The following is a 24,071-nucleotide window of genomic DNA, read 5'->3' as shown; positions in this document are numbered from 1 at the left end:
ATTATCTATTTCCATCTCATAGGGTCACTTTAAATTACGTCTTTTATTCAAAACCATCGCGTATAGAACTAAATTCGATAGTCAGTTAAATCTCAATCAAGACCCATTTTTTTTGGTTCACAAAACAACTATCTATTTACAATTGCTACTATTTATCAAAAATAATTAATTAATCTGTTGTTTTTATTATGATAAAAGTTATATATATGTATCTAATTATATTATGGAAAATGTGTAATCAAATAAGCATTTATTTTATAATATTAGTTTTAGAAGTCTGGAGTCATTGAAGTACTGTTTGAGACCCCAAGATTTTCATTGAAGACGCCAGATTTCATTGGACACCCCAAGTTCTTAAAGGAGACCCCCAGATGTTCATTGGAGAGTGGAGACCCCAAGTGTTTCATTGAAGACATTTAGATTTTCCTCGGAGACCCCATGGCCATATATTCATCAGAGACCCCCATATTTTCCTCGGAGACCCCAATGGCCATGTATTCATCAGAGACGCCCAGATTTTCCTCGGAGACCCCATGGCCATGTATTCATCAGAGACCCCATGGCCATGTATTCATCAGAAAACCCATGGACATGTATTCATCAGAGACCCCATGGCCATGTATTCATCAGAGACCCCATGGTCATGTATTCATCAGAGACCCCAATGGCCATGTATTCATCAGAGACGCCCAGATTTTCCTCGGAGACCCCATGGCCATGTATTCATCAGAGACCCCATGGCCATGTATTCATCAGAAAACCCATGGACATGTATTCATCAGAGACCCCATGGCCATGTATTCATCAGAGACCCCATGGTCATGTATTCATCAGAGACCCCATGGCCATTTATTCATCAGAGAACCAATGGCCATGTATTCATCAGAGACCCCAAGGTCATGTATTCATCAGAGGCCCCATGGACATGTATTCATCAGAGACCCCCAGATTTTCCTCGGAGACCCCAAGATTTTATTGGAGATGGAGACCCCATGCATACTATAGATTGTCAGAGATTTCTTGTCGGAACGATGTTTGTTTACAAATACACATATTGCTATTTGATACATTTGCTACAAACGGTTACCATAACTAACCTAACTAACCTAACATAATGATGAAAACCAATATGTACATAAAAATCCACATCAAATCAAAGGAAAAGCATATATTTAAACATTTCATATTTATCCCGTATAAATATTATACAAAATTTCTGTATGGTAATACGATAAATAGAAAGTAGAATTTATATGAAAAAATGTCCTAATGAAGAATCCAAAACAGTTTTTAATCTAAAATATCCATGACTTATTTAACATATCCATGACTTATTTAACTTGCCGAATGCCCGTGTCTTCATAAGTCTCATCTTTTTTTGTGGGTGTAACATATAGACGAATAACTGGGAGAAACTTTAAAAAAACATGATTTTTTGTTTCTTTTATTAAAAGGGAACTCTAGAATGAATTTGAAAAGAAATGTGAATTGGAATTTTTATAAATATTTTTATCCATTTTGTTAAAAATTAATTAAAAATTCCAGTAGAAGAGAAGAAAAGTCCTACTCCAAACTGCAAATTGCATAGTTACCGTAAAACTGTACCGTAAGAAGACGACATTCCAGCAATCTTATGTGAGGTTGATGTTATTGGATAGTGTTTCTTTCGACCTACGCAAATCCGTTATACTCCACTTCTGACCTACGCCAAATCCGATAAACTACACATCCGACCTACTAGCAGGTGGTTTTACAGCTGCTAGATGCACTTGTGGCCGCAGCGCCCAACCCCCTAGCCTGTCCTAGCCGCGGCGCTAGGCACCCCTTGCCTGTCCTAGCCGCTGCGTTCGGCCCTAAAATTGTACCTGACCTTACCTATTCCTCAAATAATACAAAAATGAACAGCTGGCGTAGGTCCAATATTGCAGTAGGTCGGAAAGTTAGTAGGTCATATGTTGCTTGTAGAAGATGTAACAGTTTGTTTTCAACCTTTGTGACAGATATATCTCAAGGAATAATAATTGTCTTAAAATATTTTTTTTTTAAGTGAATATTTGCAAAATATCTATTTCCATCACATAATCTGAGTTCGTTTCCTTATGTCCATTTGACAGCCAAAATTTTTATTTTGAATAATCTTTTTGTTTGTTTATTTTCTTGTGATTTAAAAAAAACAATTTTCATTTTTTTTTTTGATTTTGATGGTTATTATATATCGTTAGAACTGACGAGGGTCAACCCCAGCCCGAAATATATTTTCAATAAATGTGGAACTAAAATCTACTTTTTTACTCTAAAGAGGTTTGGTCCATCACCATCACCGAATTTGAAATGTAAAATTATTGTTGTTAAAAAGCAAATATTTTTATCTGCATCCTGATTATCAACTTATGAAACTGGTCTGCGCACACTGCTTTCGTGTTAATTTGACTATTTAAAGTCATATATTGTGACCAAATGTCGTTTTCCTTTTCCCAAATTTCAATGATTCTATCGTATGTCGTTTAGTCTTATTTGGTCTAAAAGTTGTCTTACTATCTCATCCTGATTTGTAGTACATTGATAACTAGAAAACTGTAGAATAGGAAGACGACATTAAAGCAATACTGAAGTGCATTTAATGCTGTTAAAAAGCAAAAAGCAAAAAACCTTACCAGTGAGAATTTTTTAATCCCTTTTTTATTGAAATGGGTCTGTTAACATTGCACAATTGCTGTGCCTCATGTTCATTTAAATATTTAAAGTCATAACTTGAGTTTAAAAGTCGACTTCCAATTCTAGAGTTTCTGTAATTAAATTTTTCAAATCACATATTGGTGGTCTGTTTCAATAAACATGTGAATCAATATATGGATCTCGAATTTGATTCGATTTAGATCGTCATGTGAGCTTTCTAAATTTTCTATTTTGTATAACAAAGTTTTTATTAACACATTCATGATATGAATGAGAATCAAATTTTCCTAAATTATTTACATCTTAGCAAAATATTACAACATAATTATGATCACAAAATCACTGGAATTAAAAACTATTATTTTGTCTTTTTTTTAATTCCATGCCTGTTTGAAAACTCTGTAGTTTGATGTTTTCAAGATATTCTGAAAACTTTTAGCTTTCAACATTAACAGATTGTCAGCCAGTATTTGGTCTGATTTTTTAACAAAACAAACAAAGATCCACTACAAGGTTCAAAGTACATCGATATATATTCTTTCATGGAGTTGTTGAGAATGAGGAACCATAACTATGCTGTTCTGTATGCTCTCTTATCAAACACAGTAAGTAATTAGAACCGGTTTATTGAAGCAAAATGGCCGCCATCAAAGTCCAGATCGTTGTCAGCTGATTCGCGGATTTCTCTCCAGAAATTAACTCCGAGGGAACATCAAGTCCTTCTAAACAATAAGATTAAACTCAAATAAATCGGTTTGCGAAGTGGTTATAACTCTTAGTTGTGATTGTAGACCTCTGGGTTAGGGGTTCTATATGAAAATGGAAAAATTGCGAAAAATGAAGGAGCTGTTTAAGAATTGCAACAAATTACGCGATAGTTTGCTGCTGATGGGGGAATCCCTACGAGGTGTCCCATTTGTCTTCTATCAATGTGGCATTTTTTTATTAATACAATTATTGCAGTATTTTAACATCTGATATGGAAAACGCCTGGTCTTGAAATTTTCAAAATGAGGTCTACCATTTTTGTTTTTTCAAAATTGAATGAGATATTCAAAATTTGTACAAATTTCAATTTATTTAATAAATCAAAACTGTCTTAATATCTATCTTTATAAAAAGCTCGTCTGACGTACAGTCTTATTTTTCACTTTCTTTGCCATGCATTAAATATAAAAAATCAAAGACGACTTTCACGTCGTTTCTCAATTCCCATGTTTATTGGGACAGCGTGTATGTTGGAATTGCCCATTGCCACATTTACTAAACTCAATTTTTTCACAGTGTAAACTTTAAAAGTAAAGGATTTAGGCTTAATTCTGCAGATATCGCGGGAAATTCACAAGAAAAATTAAAAATTGATTTTTAAAACTGGTTTCTTTGATTTTAATGAGCCTGTTTTGATTGAATAGTTTTGAAATAAAAAAGTGTTGAACTTTGGTTTTATAGTCAAAATGTTTAGGATTTTAAATACGTATACTTCCTGGTTGTTGCTATTAACTCATTGAAAAAACGTTGAGTTGCGATCTTAAATCTTATTTAATTTAATGTTTTAAAGTAAAATAATAAAGTAAGTTGAACTTTCTATTTTTAATTCAAAAAGAAAATATAAATTGAATTTTGAAAAATGTTTTGTTAGATTATCTTTGGTATTTTTATCAATCTAGGACAATGTTTTATAAAAGCTGAATATTTGAATATTTGTATATTATTTTTAGAAAATTTCTAAATTTCAAAAATATTTCCTTTAAAACATGGTTAAAATATGCGGTTGGACCTCAGAGCTTGGGAGGGATTATCTAGAATATTTTATATTGAAAACATCATGTCCTGTCATACAGTCATAACCAGAAAACTCCGAAATAGGAAGACGACTGTGTAGCAATAAAGAAATGTATTTGATGTTGTTATGATGCAAATAATTTTACTAGACACTTATTAAATCATAAATCAAGTGAAATGAATAATTTCTGTTTCCCGTGCTCATTGGACTATCTAAAGTCATAATTTAAGTTTAGAAGTCGTCTTTCTATTCCAGAGTTTTCTGGTTATCATTGTATGAAACCATATTTTTGAATATCATTTTTCAAAGCTTATCTCCAAATTTTTAAAAACAAGTTATCCAAGAAAATATAGAATTAAAGAGAGAGGAAAAGGTTAGGTATAGGCAAGGTTATAATAGAAGGAAAGTTATTTTAGAGCTATACGCATCTTTTGTACTGCAGTGTATTATCTCTGGGTGGTAATGTAAACACAAGACGGGTGTCACAGTCTGACATGGGATCTTCACATAAAAAATCAATGAAACATTCTGGTCATGGGAAACTTTTATGTGAATTATCAAAATTATCAAAATTAAATGCGTTTAACCTCCTCGGATACTAAACGAACATTGATGCATCTATTCTTGTTTAAAAAATTACGCCCAGAGAGAACAGGTTTCAATATGTACGCAGAGTATACGCAACTGCAATTAAATTTCCTTGCGCAAATACCTTGGGGATAGGTCCGTCACATAAATTTCGCTCGAAGGGGATTACTCATTAGGGATACAATCAGTATACAATTGTACTGTACAGCCTGATCTAGCTTGTTAAAAGTCGGCCCGGTAATTGAAATAAACCAGAGTTCTGTATTTTCAAAAAATGTTGGTAAACATTCCTTTAACGTGGGCCTTCAGCTGGAGTGTTCGTAACAAGGTTGTTTTTTTTTATTCCAAAGTTTTAACTGCTGGATAATGTTAAGGACTTTAATGATGGTTGGTTGTTAATTATCGTTGATCGTTAATAATCCTCCAAACCCTTTAACTAGCTGTACTCGCATTGATATATTTATATATGACTAGCTGAAGTGTCCGGCATTGCAAGTGGAATTTTAAAAAACAATTTAAAAAAAATTTAAATTAAAAATATTTAATTTTGAAAAAAAAAATTTTTCGCGCCGTTTGGCCAGCTATAAACTAACATATAAACATACACCCATACATACAAATATATATATATGAACGAACAGCTTTATTATATAGATATACTAAAAAATAATTTCTTTTTTGTCTTACCCTCACCATTAATTTATTTCTCCATCATCCTATCACACTTAATTATATTTCTTCTCTTATACTATTTTTTTCAATGTATATATTAGGTCTTAAGTAAAGATGGGTATGGTACTGGAGTCCTTTTTTACACATTCAAGGTTTTTTTCTTGCGTAAAATGTTGCTCTTACAGAATCTGAGATGTTTGACAAAAACCAAAAAAAAGATTTTCTATAATTTTGCTATAATCACATTAAACTTTAATTTTTTTCTCTTACCAAAAATATTTACCAACACGATTTTTTGTGAAAAATGGTGTCGTTCAGAAAAAAACGAACGATGGACGAACAATTTGGATCGTTCAGAGAAATTGAAAAACTATCGTCTTTCAAAAACAAACGGAAAAAACAATCGATTTAAAATTGTTTGAATGAACTTGAAAAATCAATTGCTGTTTACTGAAGGAACAAATTTTTCAAAAGATTTTGAAAAACTACAGTTTTTTTATACTGAACGAACAATTTTTGGGAACAAACATGTTAAGAAATCATACTTTTCTTACTGAACAAATGATTTTATTGCACAAATGATTTTACTGAATGATCATTCAGTGATAAATGAATAAAGATAAAGAAAATTAACAATATTTTTGAGAAATAAAGAAATAAATTTTTCTAAATAATTGAAAAAAACTAATAAAATGGGTCATAACAAAAGATGAACGAACGAAATGACAAGGAGCTGAGCGTGCCCATTTCTACCTGTGGATGCCCTTCCCCTTGGATATATTTGAAAAAGTGAGGACACAAATCATATCGCTATTTTTAGTTTCATTGTTTAATGTTTTTTTTATATATTTTACCTTTACTGACCAGTAGTTGTACACTAGCTGGTCTTGTAATATCACTAATACACGTGTACTCTCCTGCATCAGCTGACGTCACTGATTCAATGTACAGTCTGACCCGGGACACTCCAGGCAACTTCTCAGTCTCTAGTGAGAGTCCACTGCGAACCCTGGCGGACAGCTCTTTTCCATCTTTCTTCCACTTTAATATTGTTGGAATCATCCCAGCTTGCCCATCTCTAGAATAAGAAAATAAATAGGATTACGCCATGTTTTAAAACATGCTGAAAGATTCGAAAACAGAGATCAGATTTATTAAATTGAAGCAAGGTCGCTGAACTACCATCCTTCGGTTTAACTACTTCTCAAGTCTTCACTGGCTCAAATCCTGAATCACTCATTCAAAGAGTTCTAACAATTAATTAAACTCAGTCCAACAATTGGCAGATTATTTTAAAAAAGAAACGGAAAATTTTGCTAATCATTTTCTAAAGAAACAAAAACAATTATTAGTTCAAAAACAGCACAGAAATTTCTAAGAAAAACTAAACGTTGATATTTTTGTTTATGCCACATGCCTAAATGGACTAACTAGACCTGAACAAAATAAATACTTTTTTGGGGAATTGAACACAAAACCCTTTTAGTACATATTCTGATAAAAGGCAAATTTCTACCCCAACACACAGAATATGTATGAATCTGTATTGGGAATTTTGTTAAGAAAGAGAACCATTGGTTTGGAAAAGGAACAGAAAATTGAAGAGTCGGAGACAGCAAATATTTTAACATGCCCATCCCTATAGAACGGATATTTTGGAATTTTCTTTTCGTTTTTATTCAAGAAAATCACGGTTATTTTTGGAAATTCAAAATGTTGGGATTTTCCATAAAATGGTTCAAGATTTAAAGGTATTTGACCAAGCTTATACAGTTGATTATAAACGATTGATTATCGACAATAAAGTGTACATTGTTGTTTTTATTTTTTTCGTTTTTCTTGCGTGTTTGTTTCATTGTTTAATTGTTTTAAGGGTAACTATGTATTATGTGAATATTGTAGGGTGTTAAACACGACTCACACCAAATTGAACGTAGCGTCCTTACAAATTCAGAAAGTTGCAATATTTGACTCAGATCGTAAACCAAATCAATTTAATTCCTGACAAAACATTCAGATATTACAACCTATAATCATCGAATTGTATTCGAAGTATTTTTATATAGTGTATATTTCATAATATTTTTTGTTTTGTTTTATATATGTTGCAATTTATAATATGTTTCAATTTATATGACGGTGAGTTGGCCGCCAGGTGTCTCTGTGTCTCATGATTCACCTATAGCAGACAAAAAATCGTTGTTTTAAGTTCATTGTATTTAAAACAAATAAATATACTGAAGTATGAACTATATACGAATGCGTCGAATAAAATTTGATGATTAAAGGCTGTAATATCTGAAAGATTTGTTTGGAATTGAATTGAGTTATTTACGATGTGAGTCGAAAATTGCAAATTTGTGAATTTGTATGGATGCTATAACATTCTTCGGAAAGAGTCGTGTTTAACCAATTTCTCCTAATGAACGCAACAGATGGAAGTAAGATTAGTGGTGATCACCATCAAAATTTTTCGACATAAGCCTATAACCCTTTTCATTTTTTGCGAACACTCCCTTTAAAACTTCAAAAATTAGAATAGCTAAATGACAAATAGTATATGTGAATCGTCGATAGCACTTTTTTATAGCATGGCATGATTTGTAAATATTTAAAGGGTCACAGAAAATGACGCGTCCAATCCTTTTAATTAGAAAATTTTGCAGTACGCATTTTGCAAATTCTAGACTTGAAGTTAGAGAAACCTAAAAATGATGAATTTTAGTCCCCAGGGGAGAAGGATTGGAAGTTTAATCCATCAATCATGTTTCAGAATTTTACTTTGAAGAGTAAATTTAGTAAAATGTACGACTCTATCGGTAAAATAAATTATGCGTATTGTGCAAACTAAAACAAAGACTTTGCTGGGCTGTAAAAACTTACCTAAAAGTGTGTTATAAAGCAAAACAAAAACGGAAAGGAAGGAGACACCAATACGATGAAAGGGTGATCGTGCACTTTCTTATAATCGCGCAAAGAGAGCGACTCGTAAACATTCTTCAAAAAGCAGCGCCATAAATGGCGGGCAAAGGGAGGCAAGGAAAAGAGAAACTGCGGACAGGCAGATGTAGAAAGGCGAAAAAGATGAACATTTGAAATTAATAACTATATGCTATAAAATATTGTTAAGAAATTCTATTCTTTTTTATTCTATCCTATTCTATTCTATTCGATCTTATTCTGTNTCTATTCTATTCCATTCTATTCCATTCTATTCCATTCTATTCCATTCTATTCCATTCTATTCCATTCTATTCCATTCTATTCCATTCTATTCCATTCTATTCCATTCTATTCCATTCTATTCCATTCTATTCCATTCTTTTCCATTCTATTCCATTCTATTCCATTCTATTCCATTCTATTCCGTTCTATTCCATTCTATTCCATTCTATTCCATTCTATTCCATTCTATTCAATTCTATTCCATTCTATTCCATTCTAGATTACAGTTCTGTGTATTAAATTCTTTTCTATTTTAATCTATTCTATTTTATTCTATTCTAATCTGCACTATTGTAGTGTATGAAATATGGGATAAATCTAAAGCATTCAATTTTGTAGATTTATTTCATGAAAAGTTTGATTTTAATATAAAAAGCTATTATGGGTTGCTTTTTTGTCATTCACCTTTCGCGGTTATAGGTTTTGGCATAATGATCTTGATGCTACAATCTTTAAATCGAGATAAAGCTTAAAATATTAAAAAAATGAAAAAAGGGGTAAAAACAGCTTATTGTTTAATGTAACAAAAAGTGACAAAAGTACACCAGGACAAGAATGTACTTCCCACCATGTACAAATTTCTAAAAAATGCTACTTTTTTCGTAATTTTTTATTCAAAATGTCAACGATTTTGATTTCAATTGATAGAAATTGTTATTTGCAAAGTTTTAATGTTTTCTAATTAAACCATTTCTAAGCCTTTCAAGTTTGAGACAATTAATCTTTTTAATTAAATTAAAACTTATTCTACTCTATTTCATTCCTGTCTTAAGGAGTGAAGGAAAAAGTCCGAAAAATATACATAAATGTTTATTGGCGGCTGATGAGGAGGGGGGGCAGAAGGTATCAACCCCCTCCCCCCCCCCATTGAAAAATGAGGATAGACTTGCAAAATACTGACCAATTTGGCTGTAATGGGGGTCAAAATGTAAAAAAATAACTATTGGGTTAATTGGGGTTAGAGCCAGGTTCCTTCAATTAATGAAATTTAAAATCAACAATTTTTTTTTCGGAAATCTCTGTATCTTACCTTGATGTGAGTGTACAGGCAAAGTTGAGATTTCCTCCTTTACTAGTGTACTGTATCTTTGGGCCGGATATTTGTAGATCAACTCCTGTACATAAAATAAAAGAAAGTGATTCCCGGGCCCGAGACGATTTTGTGTTGTAATTTTAAGGGTGTTTCAGGTTTTTTTTTCAAAAAACGATCGTTTCGATTAAAGAGAAAAAAACTATCGCGTTTGAAAACGAAGCACTCGTTTAACTTTTAAAATATAAAAAAGGTTGTACGATAATCTTAAAAAAATTTTGCTGATTTTGCTGATTTCTGAGGTTTCTGACAATTAATTAATGAAGGGTTGTCGTTAACGGTCGTTAACGAAGGGTTGTCGTTATCGACCTGTAACAATTGTCAAAAATAAAAAATTACCTACTTTCGTTAACGAAACCAACGAACTTTTGCAAAAAAGATTGTTTTTAAAAACGACAGTTTTTTTCTGAAAAGTTTTCAAAGAAGTGAAAACTTTCCATCCCTAGTTGTATGCTTGCATAATGCAGATGATTGTTTATCAAAATTAAATTATAAGGACTGTATAAAGCGTAATTTTAAGTGACTCTCCTTGCACAGGTGGCAATATCAGATTTACTTAACGGAGCCATTTGAAGCTTTGTGTGATAAATCATGAATTAGATATCCATATTTTGTTTCTTTTTACTTTTTTATTTCTTTGCAATTTCTATGAGAAAGTCACTTGCGCATTTCTTAGTTATAAGAAACAATGAAGAAATTTAGAGAAACCTACCCTTTTCTTGATAGAAAAACGACATTTATGATCAAATTAAAGTTTCAAGGTACCGTTGTAAATCGGGCATTGCCATCTTTTAATGAAGAGTTACTTAAACTGCCGCGTAAAGTCCCTTTACTATATTTCCTCTCTATCTATGTCTGAATACTCTGTGAATGTACTATATTTCCTCTCTATCTATGTCTGAATACTCTGTGAATGTACTATATTTCCTCTCTATCTATGTCTGAATACTCTGTGAATGTACTATATTTCCTCTCTATCTATGTCTGAATACTCTGTGAATGTACTATATTTCCTCTCTATCTATGTCTGAATACTCTGAATGTACTATATTTCCTCTCTATCTATGTCTGAATACTCTGTGAATGTACTATATTTCCTCTCTATCTATAGTCTGAATACTCTGTGAATGTACTATATTTCCTCTCTATCTATAGTCTGAATACTCTGTGAATGTACTATATTTCCTCTCTATCTATGTCTGAATACTCTGTGAATGTACTATATTTCCTCTCTATCTATAGTCTGAATACTCTGTGAATGTACTAGAGATGGGACAAAAGAGATAGTAAACAAAATACGTCACAACCAACTCATCTGATAAAAGAGTTGATTGGATTGTGTAATGTGTTTATTGATAATATCTGTTTACAATTCAGAACTTTATCAAATAAACATAATATTGTAACAATAAGTGAAGTAACCGGGGTTCTCCAGGTTTATACCATTATTATTATTCTAAGTTTACTCACGCTTGGCACGACAAGGGATGCATTGTTTTCACTTTTTGGAAACAGGTCGTTTCGTTTTGTTAATGATGTAGTAAAACGAAACGATCGTTTTCAAAAACAATTTTCTTTTTTTAAATCGAAAAAGGAAGAGGTATCTCTTTTTTATTTTGTTTTCGTTAACGATCGTTAGAGTGATGACTCTTTGTTAACGACATTTAACCCATTTTTAGCTATAAAATACATTTTTGGCCGGAAAACCCTTAGATCAGAAAACTTTAGGTTAGAATGCATTAAGGTCAATTCCCTCTGTAAAATAAAACATGCAGACGACATTCTCATATTTATCAGCGAAATAGTTGTTTTCTAATATATTTTTCTAATATATTTTGTTTTTAAAAGTTCAAAACGAATGGTTCGTTCGCTGTAACTCAAAGTTTTATTTAAACAGTACGATCGAATGTTGAAAAAACGAAACGAAAAACTTTCGTTCTTTCGATTGTTTTTCAAAATAATTAACAACCCTAGCCCAGCCTTTCCCGTGGAATTAAAAAAAAACATCCTGGCCGGAGAACTAATGGGTTTCCTCATAAAAATGTCAGTTCCAGTTTTTTGGCCAGCCATAGCTAATTTAAATATTCTGAAGATTGCGAAAGCATAAAACAACAATAAAATATATCTATTAATAACCCTACAACGGGAAATATTAGGTGTAATGGGTAATTGGCAAAAGTTTCATCTATTTTTGTATCATTGTCACATTCCTGCTAAAATTCTTGCCTTTTACATTGGCGGGCATAAAATGTCTGCATGCAAAATTTGCATGCAGAAAATATAGGATTCTCTGAATATTCTGTAGGACCCATTTTCCGTTTAATCTTAGAAAATCCTATATAAAATAATATGCTTTTGTACATTTAGTATTATAATTCTATAACGATTTTTATGAAACTATTGTAATACTTTTTACTCACTTTATGGTGAACTTTATTGTGATTTGTGATCGTGTTACAAAGTAATCATCGTGCAATAAAATTAAATTCTCGGATTTTCTCCAAAAATCTAGGATATTTCCAAAGTCGTTTTTCAATTTAAATGAAAATAAAATTGAAATTAACTTTTTTTTCTGCTTTCTTAAAAAGCTTATTTTATCTATAATAAACCATTGCAATAAGACAAGTAAACATTTTTATCAATCTAAATAAAATCAAGTTGAAATTAACTTTTTTTCTGCTTTCATAAAACGCTTATTTTTTTTTTATAATTAACCACTGCAATAAGACACGTAAACATTTTTATCAATTTAAATGAAAATAAAAATTGGAATAAACTTGTTTTCTGCTTTTTAACCAAATGTGATTTAAATATTCGAGAGATTGAGTAAACAGCTTCTCAGAAACCCGAGAAATGGATTCATGTTCAGAGATTAGTTGAGATGTGTGCTCACAAATAAATACCAGGTTGATATTTTTATCTATAATTAACCATTGCAAGTAAACAAGCATTTCATAAAATTACCTAAAACTAGGGTTAGGCAATAAACAGATTCTTTTACAGAAACTTTGAATGATTTTATACTCTTAAACTGTTTTACCAAACATGCAAATTTGTTACCCAAGAAGAAAATATAAGGCAAAAACGATCGTTCTTTTTGGCTTTTTAAAACGATATTTTTTGGTTCATTTTTGTCTTATACTTTACCTAGGATACCAAATTTGCATGTTTGATAAAAGCAAACTTCTACAAAATACAATTTTGAATCGTTGGACCCATTATAGATTGTCGTAAAACCTGTTAAAAGTCTAAAAATATGAAAAATTTCCGTGAAACGAATCTGATATTGCCCATGGCTACCTATAACACTAATTCTTGTTGGCAACACTTGCTATAAAGTTTTTGGACAAAAATTTTCTCTTTATCGAGAAGGTTCAAGTCTTTTATTTTGTCCCGAGCTTTAGCGAACCAAAATAATAGGGTTCTAAATAGTTATAAGAATAATTTTATAATTCTTTTTAGAATATTTTTATAAATTTTTTCATAATAAAATATATATTGAAATAATTTTACCCTGTGGATAGAAGGTTGTCCGAGGAAGAACTGTTACAGATGAGGTTTCATCACTCTCAAATTCTAACTCAGATAATTTATCTACAACACAAATATAAAAATAAAAGAAAAGAGGAAAACATTGAAAAGAATTGAGTTTTCGCCACAACTACTATTTTCTAATCATTATATCTTTGGAACCCGTTGCTGTAGACTTTTGATATTTTAAACTATGAATTTATATGCCAGATGTTAGATTAAATAATCATAGTTTGAAATATCAAAGTTCCTCTGCAGAATCTTTATAAACTATGAATATAGAGTGACACCAATATTAAGGATGATCAGATTTAAACTGTTTAATCTAGGGTTTTAAAAGATCTAAAATTACGATATATCGTAAGAAAAGTTTTTAAAGTTTGCATTTAATATAAAAATGTTTTACTTGTTATGAGCTGTTATGAATAGGATTATCCATATTTTTGCATCGTAAAAAGAAGACAAAAGTAACTCTGTTCATTTTGTCAATCATTTTTTTGGAGCTCACAATACAAAGTTGTTTCACATTAGAAAAAAAACTTAATTGCAATATTTTGGAACACTCATCAGATTGAATTCTATTAGACGTCAGAAAACTTTTAAATTGAGCCCCCATACAAGATTTAATTTTTAATGAAAAATAAAAATGAAAAAAAACATTAACAATAATAAAAAAATCAAGAGCTTAGTAAAAAATCTAACCTGTGATGGACAGATTGATGACTTTTTGAATCTTAGGATCCGTGTTCACTTGGCACTCATAAACACCCTGAACATATAAAACTAATTATTTAAAGTAAAAGTAAGTTTAATTTTAAGTAATCCTTTAATTAAAGGTGGAAATGCCCGATTTACGACGTTATCATTGAAAGCTTTTTCTGATCAAGTGTGAATTAGATATCAATGTATTTGTTTCTTAGAACTGTTTATTTTCGTTTTCTACTCGCGCATTTCTTGTTTATAAGGAACAATGAGGGAATAGGGACCGTGTAGAATTAAAATTTTCAAGTTAGAGAAACTACACAATATCTTCCACATTTTTCATCAGGTTTCAAGGGTATCGTTGAAAACCTGTCCATGGAGGGTCACTTAAAACGCCTTAAATTAAGTTTCTCACACATATTAACAGTTCGGTTCTTCACTTTCCACGACTTTTGGATATTTCACATTGGGATATTGTCGGGATATACGTACGTTTTAAGTAAAAGTTAAACGATTTTTTAATTAAAAACCAAAGCGCGACTGAATTGAAATAAAAGAAACCGAATGCATCTGTTACTGTAACAAAAATGTAAAAAAAAACCTAGAGTTAAAAGGGTTGAAAATTAAATTTGCATTAATTATGATTAGGAATATATTAAAATGTTTAAATGGCTTCAATTATCTTTTATTTGACAAAGTGGGGCCCATAAAACTGTGGAATCCACGATGATTACGATTTCTAATAAGTTTTATGAGTATCACTGTATGCATTTTGTATTGTTCTATGGGAACAAAAGAAATTATAATTGGAATATTTGAATCCGAAACTACAATTTAACATCTGAAAAAAGATGAGAAATGACGCAATTTTCTCGACAAAAATATAAAGGTTTTGCTTGCACAATTGCATTATCATTGCATTCTTCACATGCAGATTATGAACATATTTTGATTCATTTGGTTTTGAGTTGTTTTTAGCTTTAAGGGTTGAGAAGACCTAGAATTAATTAATTGAAAAAACTTTTATTTCAAGGAACTGTTTTCCGTATTATAAGTGACCCTTCTTATATGGAGTGGCATTGACGGTAAGCCTTTCGCTGAGCAACAATTAAAAAAATTCCTTCATTGCGTTTGCTGCATAAACCTGCTCAAGTTTTCCTTTTGAGAGGGCTTAAAGACTTGTATGGTACTGTTGTAAATCTGACAATGGCAGGTCACATAAAACTTTAACGTCAATATTCCCTTTATTACAAATTAAGAGCTTTCCAATTAGTAAAATCCTAAAATTGAAAAGGATCTGAATTAAAGGGACTGTACGCGTGATTTCAAGTGTGACCTTCATGGCATTTTATTTTTCTTAGTAGTTTCTCTGTAAAGTGACTTGGGCATTATAAAATACGCTTACAGTCAGTCCCTTTAATATAATATGCATTTGGGATCAATTAAAATTTCGCTTTCAGTCCCTTTAAAATGTTTCAGTTAAAAATATATTCTAATTGTTCTGGTTCACCAACCTGATCCCCTTCCCCAAGATTAGAAATCTGCAAAATCCAATCAGTTAATGAAGGGTTGGATCCTGGCACCTAGAATAGAAAAATAAAAATGCTTTTCAAGATTTTGAAGATTTTAAAAATTAAGTGGAGCTTTTTTGCTTTAGAAGTTATATTTCATTTAAACGAGGATTTTTTTTTCTTGAATATCATTATGTTATGCCATTTTTAGAATGTAAATGTTAATATTTCTTGAATATAGAAACAGCTAAAAAAGAAAGTGTTTATCAATTATAACTTAAATATTTATTTTCTGCGACTTTTAGAGAGAAAATGTTAACATTTCTTGAATTAAAAACCAGCTTGAATAGAAATTGTTTAACAAGTATAAGTGTTTTTGAAGATTGATAAGAAAAAGTCCAACATCTTTGATCAGTCAAAAGTTTAAAAAGCACTGTTGTGAATCAGACACCCTTCTTTACAGACGGGAGTCACTTAAATTAGCTAAAGTCCCTTTCAGGACAAATTTTGCTCTTTCTTAAATTTCGTTGTCTAACATTATCCTTTGTTATGTTAATTAAGGAAACTTCAAAGAAAATTATAAATATTTTACCATCATCTTATGAACAGAATCATATTTTACCATCATCTTATGAACAGAATCGAGTTCTAGCCATTTTTTTGACGATAAAAACTTTGGAAAAAAGAATGGTTAATTTTTCCAGATCAAAAGTTCTAAATACAATTTGGCAATTTATACGAAAGAAAAAATCTGAAACAACATATATGTGTATGTTTTTTTTTAATCCTTATCCTTGAGAGAGGGGGATTGAATTTTGTAGATCCAGAAAAATAATATCTGTGGGATGCCTGCGTAGAGACTGGCAGCTAGTGGGGTCTTAAATGTAAGACATTTGGCCGCAGTGCTCGGCCCCCTAGCCTTTCCTAGCCGCAGCGCTCGGCCCAGAAAGTGTCATAACTTAACCTAACCTGTGGCCGCAGCGCTCGGCCCCCTAGCCTGTCCCAGCCGCAGCGCTCAGCTCAGAAAGTGTCCTAACCTAACTTAACCCTAAATAAATACTAATTTGATTATTTTTCTGGATCCACAAAATTCAATCCCCCTCTCTCTGTTTTGGAATTTTACGGGACATTGCACACAAAAGGAATCCCACTCTACCCTCAACGCAGCACTCTTCTCAGCTTTGGAGCCGGGAGCTGCTATGGGTAGAGATCCGTACCCCTCCAAAAGCAGAAAGCAATTGATGCTGATGCCAATACTTTATATTTTTTTTACATTTGTCCGACGTACTTTTTTATCTCCATTTTTAAAGGCAACTAACCCCCTCCCCTCCCCCAACTGTATTTTACAAAAATAGTCCAACTGTGATAGGGTTAACACTTCAGCCTACATGAAATTTAAGTACAGTGCGGGTAATTTCTTTTATTTATGCATTCATTGCATTTACATTTACAATTTGCCAATTGAGATTCTATGAATTTTGCACTGAGCGGAGATTGTGGGTAATAATACCAATTAACGTTATTTTTGGACTTCTCCTCTTAATATTTGTCTAATAAAGGGGCTGCTTTGAAATTTAAAGTAGAATTAGAAGCTGTAGGTTCTATACTTTTTATGTTAATAGGCTATCAGGGTGCATTCTAGCTTTTGGCTTTTAACTACTGCTTTTTTCATCGTTCTCTAATTAACAAACATTTTTTTTAATAATAAACGTCCGGTTTTTTCCATGCAAAGTTTTCGTTTCTACAGTAAACAAAATAAAATAATAATCAAATTCTTTTTCAAAATCTTTTTTTTTAAAGTTTAAAACTATCAGTTCGTATGTCATAAAAGGAAGGCTCGGTAATTTTGACAAATAAAAAACAAAACGAAACATGTTTTTAAAACTATGACTATCCTCTGCGTCGTAAATTTTTAAAAATATTTTCAGCTGGCGGAAAATCTGGGAAATCTCGCAAAATTAAATTTTGAACAAATCCCAACAAATGTCAAATATATTGATAAACTTTAAACATTTGAAAAAACAAATCTCATCAAATATAAATCAGAATTATATAAAATCCCCGTTTCTACACTTTAAACATGGTTTACCCTATCAACATGTGATAATGAAACTTTAAACATGGTTTACCCTCTCAAAATGTGGTGATAAAACTTTAAACATGGTTTACCCTCTCAAAATGTGGTGGTAAAACTTTAAACATGGTTTACCCTCTCAACATGTGATAATGAAACTTTAAACATGGTTTATCCTCTCAACATGTGGTAATGAAACTTTAAACATGGTTTACCATCTNTTACTCTCTCAATGTTAACTCTCTCAACTTGTGGTAATGAACGCACGAAGAAAGGGTTGTTATAAAATATAGAAACTTTGCAGATTATAAAATGTTGATTTCAGAAAATGAATGAAATTTAATTTAACACAACGATACCATGGTATATGATTTTTAATAAATCATTAGCTTCAAGTTGAAATCTTGCACTCTCTCAACTCTGAAATCACTGCCATACGTTTTGACGAGTTGAGGGTACTCAGATAAAAGTTTAAAAATATGTATCTTAGAAAATAACCAAACTTCTTGACTTTTCCAATTTCATAACATTTTTGATGCAAATGGTAGGGGATAGAGGAAGATCAGAGGACAGGTCGGTTTGTCATAAAAAATGAATAGTCTATAATTTTGTTATTATAGTATCTAAATTACAAATCTAAAATGTATCTATTTGAAAAGCTCTTGAAAATTTGATGAAGAAACATGTATCAAATATTAATATTTGTTAGAAATAAGATTAAGAATACCTATTTTTATCATTTTTCCGATGTACTATTTTTTAACCATTAAATTTCAAGGTAAAATTTGTCTAATGATCTGGCCTGGAACAGTTGTGCTAGTGAGAGGGGGCATGTATCTCACACCCCCTATCTCAACAAAATCATAAAGGGTAGGGGGTGGAAAACACCCCTCCATCAAGCTATATAATACAAAAAAGCCCAATCAGGATAGGGTTAAGAAGAAAATATTAATAAAACTTTATCTAAATCACAATCCTGGAAAACTTTTTAAAAACTTATTTAATTTTCTGCAGTTACTTGAATACAGATTTAAAGAACATTATTCAGAATAGTTTATGAATAGCTAGATAATCATATGGGAGATTGTCCGTTTTAAGAAGGAGGATCAAGGGGGGGTGGTCCGTGGCATATTGATGAATAAAGAGATTATCTATTTGTCTGTTGGATTTCCGATCATAACTCATGAACCCCTGGAAAGATTCGCCTCAATATTTAATTAGTGAATTCACTAGAACAACATATATGTATAACTAGCCTGGGTTTAAAGTTAAAAAATTGGTTTTTTTTAGGGAAAACTTGAGACAAAGCTGGGTTCCCAAGCTAATCTGATAATAAAACACAAAATAGTTTCTTGAAAGTACGTCTACAATTTCTACAGAAACAACAAAATTCTAGATGGAATAAAGACAGATTTTAGTATTTAATTTTTATCATGACTGTAACAAACTCTGAAGTATCTATATCGCCAACTATCTACCTTACTGTGCTATTCCTATCTTGTATTGTAACTCTTTCTTTAGTTTTGTAACCTGGTCGGTCATACCGGCCAGCATAACCATGTTTATAAATAAATCAGTTAAACACAGACTCTTGTTCAGTATAGACGGAATCAGCCTGGGTAGGCTGATTATTAGAGTTTGAGGCGGTTCAGCCATATAGCAGTCAGGATTTACTGATAGTTAGAGTTTGAGGCAGTTTAGCCATACAGTAGTCAGGATTTACTGATAGTTAGAGTTTGAGGCGGTTTAGCCATACAGTAGTCAGGATTTATTGATAGTTAGAGTTTGTGGTGGTTTAGAAATAAAGATTAAGTGAGGCATGGTACATGACATTATGTTGAAACTAAAAATTCAAATTTAAAATCAAAGCAATATTTTGGCTGACGTGTCAAAACAATCCTAAAAATGTTTTGTTATTTGTCAACATTTTTTAGGAAGCATTAGGGTAAACTAAGTCAAACACATAATGTTAGCAGTTAAATATAGTTTTCCTTATTACTTTCCACATTTGACTGTTTTTTCTCGCCTTTTTTTGTCTTTTTTAACATTCTCGGTTAAATTGTGTTAACAACTTAACTCTGCCATTTTTTTAAGAGTATTGAAATGTGATACTATATTGGTTTTGATGATATTTAAAAGATTTTATTTAAATTTTTTGCTTTTTGACTGTCAAATAATTAAAAAAGGTGAAAAATCGCGTTTTTTTTACACCTTTTTTTATCTAATTATCAATGTAAATCAAATAATCTAAGACTCAATTCTTATTAATATAGAATGTGAGTACTATAGACTTGAAAAAAACTCAGCAGTAAAAAGCCAAGATTGAGTGAAAAGAAAAGAAAGGATGGTTGCACAAAAACTATATTTAAATTATAATGATACGAACAATCAGTGTTGATGGACCAACTAGAGTTGATCTAAATACACACGACGTTCGCCAGAAAGCGAATACATTTCAATTTGACTCTTCTGATCAGACACTTTGTGAGAACTGGCTTAGTTCTGGGCATAAGATGGCCGACAAAACTGCTTTGAAAGTCCTGTTATACTCCTTTCTTCAGCATCGATCCTCCCCTAGCTCCGCCCTTTAAATGGTACCAACTTGGTATTAACCTGATAAGAAAGGGTTTAGTACCCTTGTGAGCCTAGCCTATTATATACTCAGGCTGCAAACACACTAAGGGCTTAATATACTCTTGGGCTTGGGTTTAGATTGTTTGGATTTATGCTTGGATTGGATTGTTAGGCTTTATTTCTCCTCTTGGAAGTAATGAACTGATGCCAGGTACTAAATACAAGTTTTAGAACCCCTGGTTAGGTTCACAGTACGATTATTATTTTGCTGCACGTTTTAGGACTAAAAGCTAGAACTAAACGACGAAAAATCTAGTGTAATATCTTAAAGTAAAATAAATTAACCACGCTAATTCAATATTATAGTTTTAGGGTGTTAACTTCAATCACTCTATTCCTAGTAAAAATTTGAAAATTGAATCATATCATAACCTTATTTAATGGGTTAAATACATAGAGAATAGAATATATGGTTAAATAATTAAAGTGGAACCAACTGTACTATTTAAATGCCAAAATATTACCTGAACCACACTGATCCTGTTGTCTGTATTGAAAGTATGATGACCGACAGATAGTATTGTTACATCTTTACCTCGCATCCAGGTCACCTTTAAAAATATAATCCTTTTTAAAGGGATTGTCTGTTCGCTTTTATAAAAAAATATGAAATGGTAATTCAATTAAGTTAAAACCGGTTCAGGACAAATCTATAACAGAGATCCAGCAAGCTATGAAAATTGTACACCAGTTTTATGTAAAGATTCGACTGTAATGTTTAGCAACCCCTTGGCCTTTGGTTTTACACTCGTAATTTTTTAGACCTAGAAATGCAGATTGACCAACTATAAAGCGCAATTGTTTCTAATTTTAGTTCAAATGAAGTCATTGAAAAGTCCTAATAGATTTTTGTGTGAAAGCATGCACGCTGGTCATTCAACTTCTTGCAGAGAGTTTTAGCATAAAGCACTGAAAGGGAGAGACACTGTTTTTTGTCCGCTCAAAATTTCGAAATAAAAAATCGTAAGATAAGCAATCCAACTTTTGCCGCCAAATGAGCCTTTTTTTATTTCGTAATTTAGAGTGTATAGTGTATACGTGGGTTGCTTAGGTGTGATGCACAGTCAATTCTTGAATCATTTTTCTGCTTGCTGCATTGCAGAAATTGACTCAAAGTGGGAGATCTTGTAAAACGCCTTGGGCTTTGATTTTACTACTCTAACTTTCTTTTGCTTTTCTGTAGCCCTTTACATATTATTGCTGTAAGCTTTAGCTTTTTAGGAAGTAATTGGCAAAATTCTTATCGATTTTTGCTTGAAAGCTTGAGCTTGTGTCCCCCTCCCCTACCCCCCCCCTTGAGTTAAGGGCATGGATGTGTTATTTTTGTTCTTGAGATTGTACATCAAAAAGTCATTTTATTAAATCTATATATACCCTTCATAATGATCATTAATGTAAAATATAAAGAAAAATGAGATTCTGCACAAATACAGAAACTAAGTAAAGATGTTTACAGTTTTGTTTTGTGCATGTTCTTGCATATTGTTACCTATAAGTTTTACATCCTGAGCTTGTTTTGCATACTATGCATTTCTTATTTGCAATTTGTATGCAGTATTCCTTCTCATTTTCAGGATTGTTTAACGCACAATGTTTCCCTCCAGTTTACAAGCCTTACTCTGCACTATCAAGTTGAGTAAACAGTTTCACGACGATCTACATCATTCGTAAAGTTTTGTATTAACTAGTGGGACCAACTCAACTTTGAGTGATCGCCAGGATAGTTCATATAGGTTTGACGCTACAGGGACGGTTAAAGGGAGTGACCGGCAATGTATGGTAGTTGAACTGAGAATGTAGTATTGAAGAGTAATTTTTTAGGATTCATTTAAGACCTCTCAGACGTTTTTTGGTGCATATTTGTTCAGCAAGAGCGCAAATTTTGATCTTTAAAATCCTCATAGATTGTCCATTTTTAGAGGGATGATTTTTGAGAATCTGATTTCGTTACAATCTTCGTCGTTCGTATTGAATAATCCAGAATGGACGTTGAAGGAGGATTTTAAAAATTAATTTGTACCCTTGCGGAACAAATAGACACCGTAAAGACTTCTAATAGGTTTCAAATGAATCTTAAAAAATTTGTTTACAATTCCACACATTGCCGGTCACTCCCTTTAAGGTAAAATGAAAAGGGGTAGACTAATGTCTAGAAATTTTAGGAGTTGATCGCCACCAATATTAATTCTAGCTGATGCCCCTGTCTCGAGAAATTGATAAAAAAAAACTTAGTCAGAGTGATTCGAAAAGTTTAAACAAATCATATTCAAATACGGAACGAATCTGAAAATTGCGATAACGCAGAGGTGCCTAGAAATTTCAGAAACACTCCTATTAAAATTTGAATGTTATAATATTTTCCATTTTTAGGTTACTAGGCATCTCTGGTTTATCCTAATTTTCAGACGTTTTCTCATGTGTTTAGTTCACAGTGATTTTAGACGAACCTTGTTTTTATCCTAGGTTTTATGTGAGAAGTTAAAAATAAATTACTAAAATTAGTTTAAATCATGATTGCTCAATTTGTTATTTATTCATAAATACATGGAGAACTAAAATCTTACAGGACGAATGTGCGGCGGCGCCATTCTTCAACAGCTATAATTCTTCAACAGCTATAATTCTTCAATTACTTTTCAATATTTTTTTTTACTTATGATGTTTCGGTAAAATGTAAACCGTAATTCACTGAACCCTAAAATGTTTTGCCTGTAATCAAGGCTTCAGAAAAAAACTGATTTTGTATTGTCCAAGTCCTTTTCCATAAACTAGACTTTATCTTTAACAAATTTATCTTTAAACTATTGCTCTTCCACTTCAAGTTGCTTGTTCTTTGTTATTCACAAAACATTATTTTCGCGAATTCTTCCGTTTTAATTGGTGCATTCAAAGTTTCTTTTTTTTTTTTTGGGGGGGGGGTGAAATTTCAAATTTAATGGTCCATAAAACAATTTCCTGTGGTAATGTTAAAAATCATGATAATAATATCAATTATCATCCACATCTCTTTAATAAATTCTACAAGAAAATGTTGCTTGACTGCCCCTTGGGATTGTAATATAAATAAACAAATAAAGTTTTTTAAAAATTTGGTAAAACTTACAGTGTACAGTAACCCGAGGTTTTTAACAGTGCAGGGCAGCTGGGCTGTTCCTCCAAGATGTGATGTTACATTAGTTTCCTGCTCAAGAAACTCAGGATTCCTTAACAACAAGAGTATTCAAATAAAATGCTAAGATTCGAAAAGAAAATTTTCTAATTCTAATATCTTTGCAACCTGATGGCGTAAACCGTTGATATTTCAGACTGTTCCATAGTTTGAGTTATAAAATGATTACACATTTATAAAGGCATATAAGTATAAAATCTAAATTTTAAGTTTCTACTGCTGTTCGATCCGTTCTTCAATTATTATTTAAATGCAAAATGTTGTCCAATCTATTTTTAAGTTTTAATGCACTTAAAGTAACTGTAGTTGTAGACATAACTTCAAGTGATCCTTTATTTAAAATATAGCCTGTTCAATTTATAAAAAGTATATCTTTAAACCTTTTCAAACCGTAATGTGGAAGATATTGTCGTTTT

At 31.7% G+C, this 24,071-nt stretch overlaps 1 protein-coding gene across 1 annotated transcript; it reads right to left on the bottom strand.

The window, feature by feature from the left end:
* Positions 1-3,258: 3,258 nt before the first annotated feature.
* LOC111706049 (uncharacterized) lies at positions 3,259-23,689 on the bottom strand (the record flags this gene model as incomplete). Its single annotated transcript, XM_023478804.1, is given in 8 exon segments — positions 3,259-3,398; positions 6,574-6,797; positions 9,975-10,059; positions 13,548-13,628; positions 14,268-14,334; positions 15,782-15,850; positions 20,951-21,037; positions 23,590-23,689. Coding segments are annotated over 8 exon segments (811 nt in total), but the record flags the coding sequence as incomplete, so codon positions are not given.
* Positions 23,690-24,071: the final 382 nt, after the last annotated feature.

The sequence above is a fragment of the Eurytemora carolleeae genome, unplaced genomic scaffold (assembly GCF_000591075.1).
Source record: "Eurytemora carolleeae unplaced genomic scaffold, Eaff_2.0 scaffold584, whole genome shotgun sequence".
In the NCBI taxonomy this organism is placed as follows: Eukaryota; Metazoa; Arthropoda; class Copepoda; order Calanoida; family Temoridae; genus Eurytemora; species Eurytemora carolleeae.
This window is presented reverse-complemented; position numbering and strand designations above follow the sequence as displayed.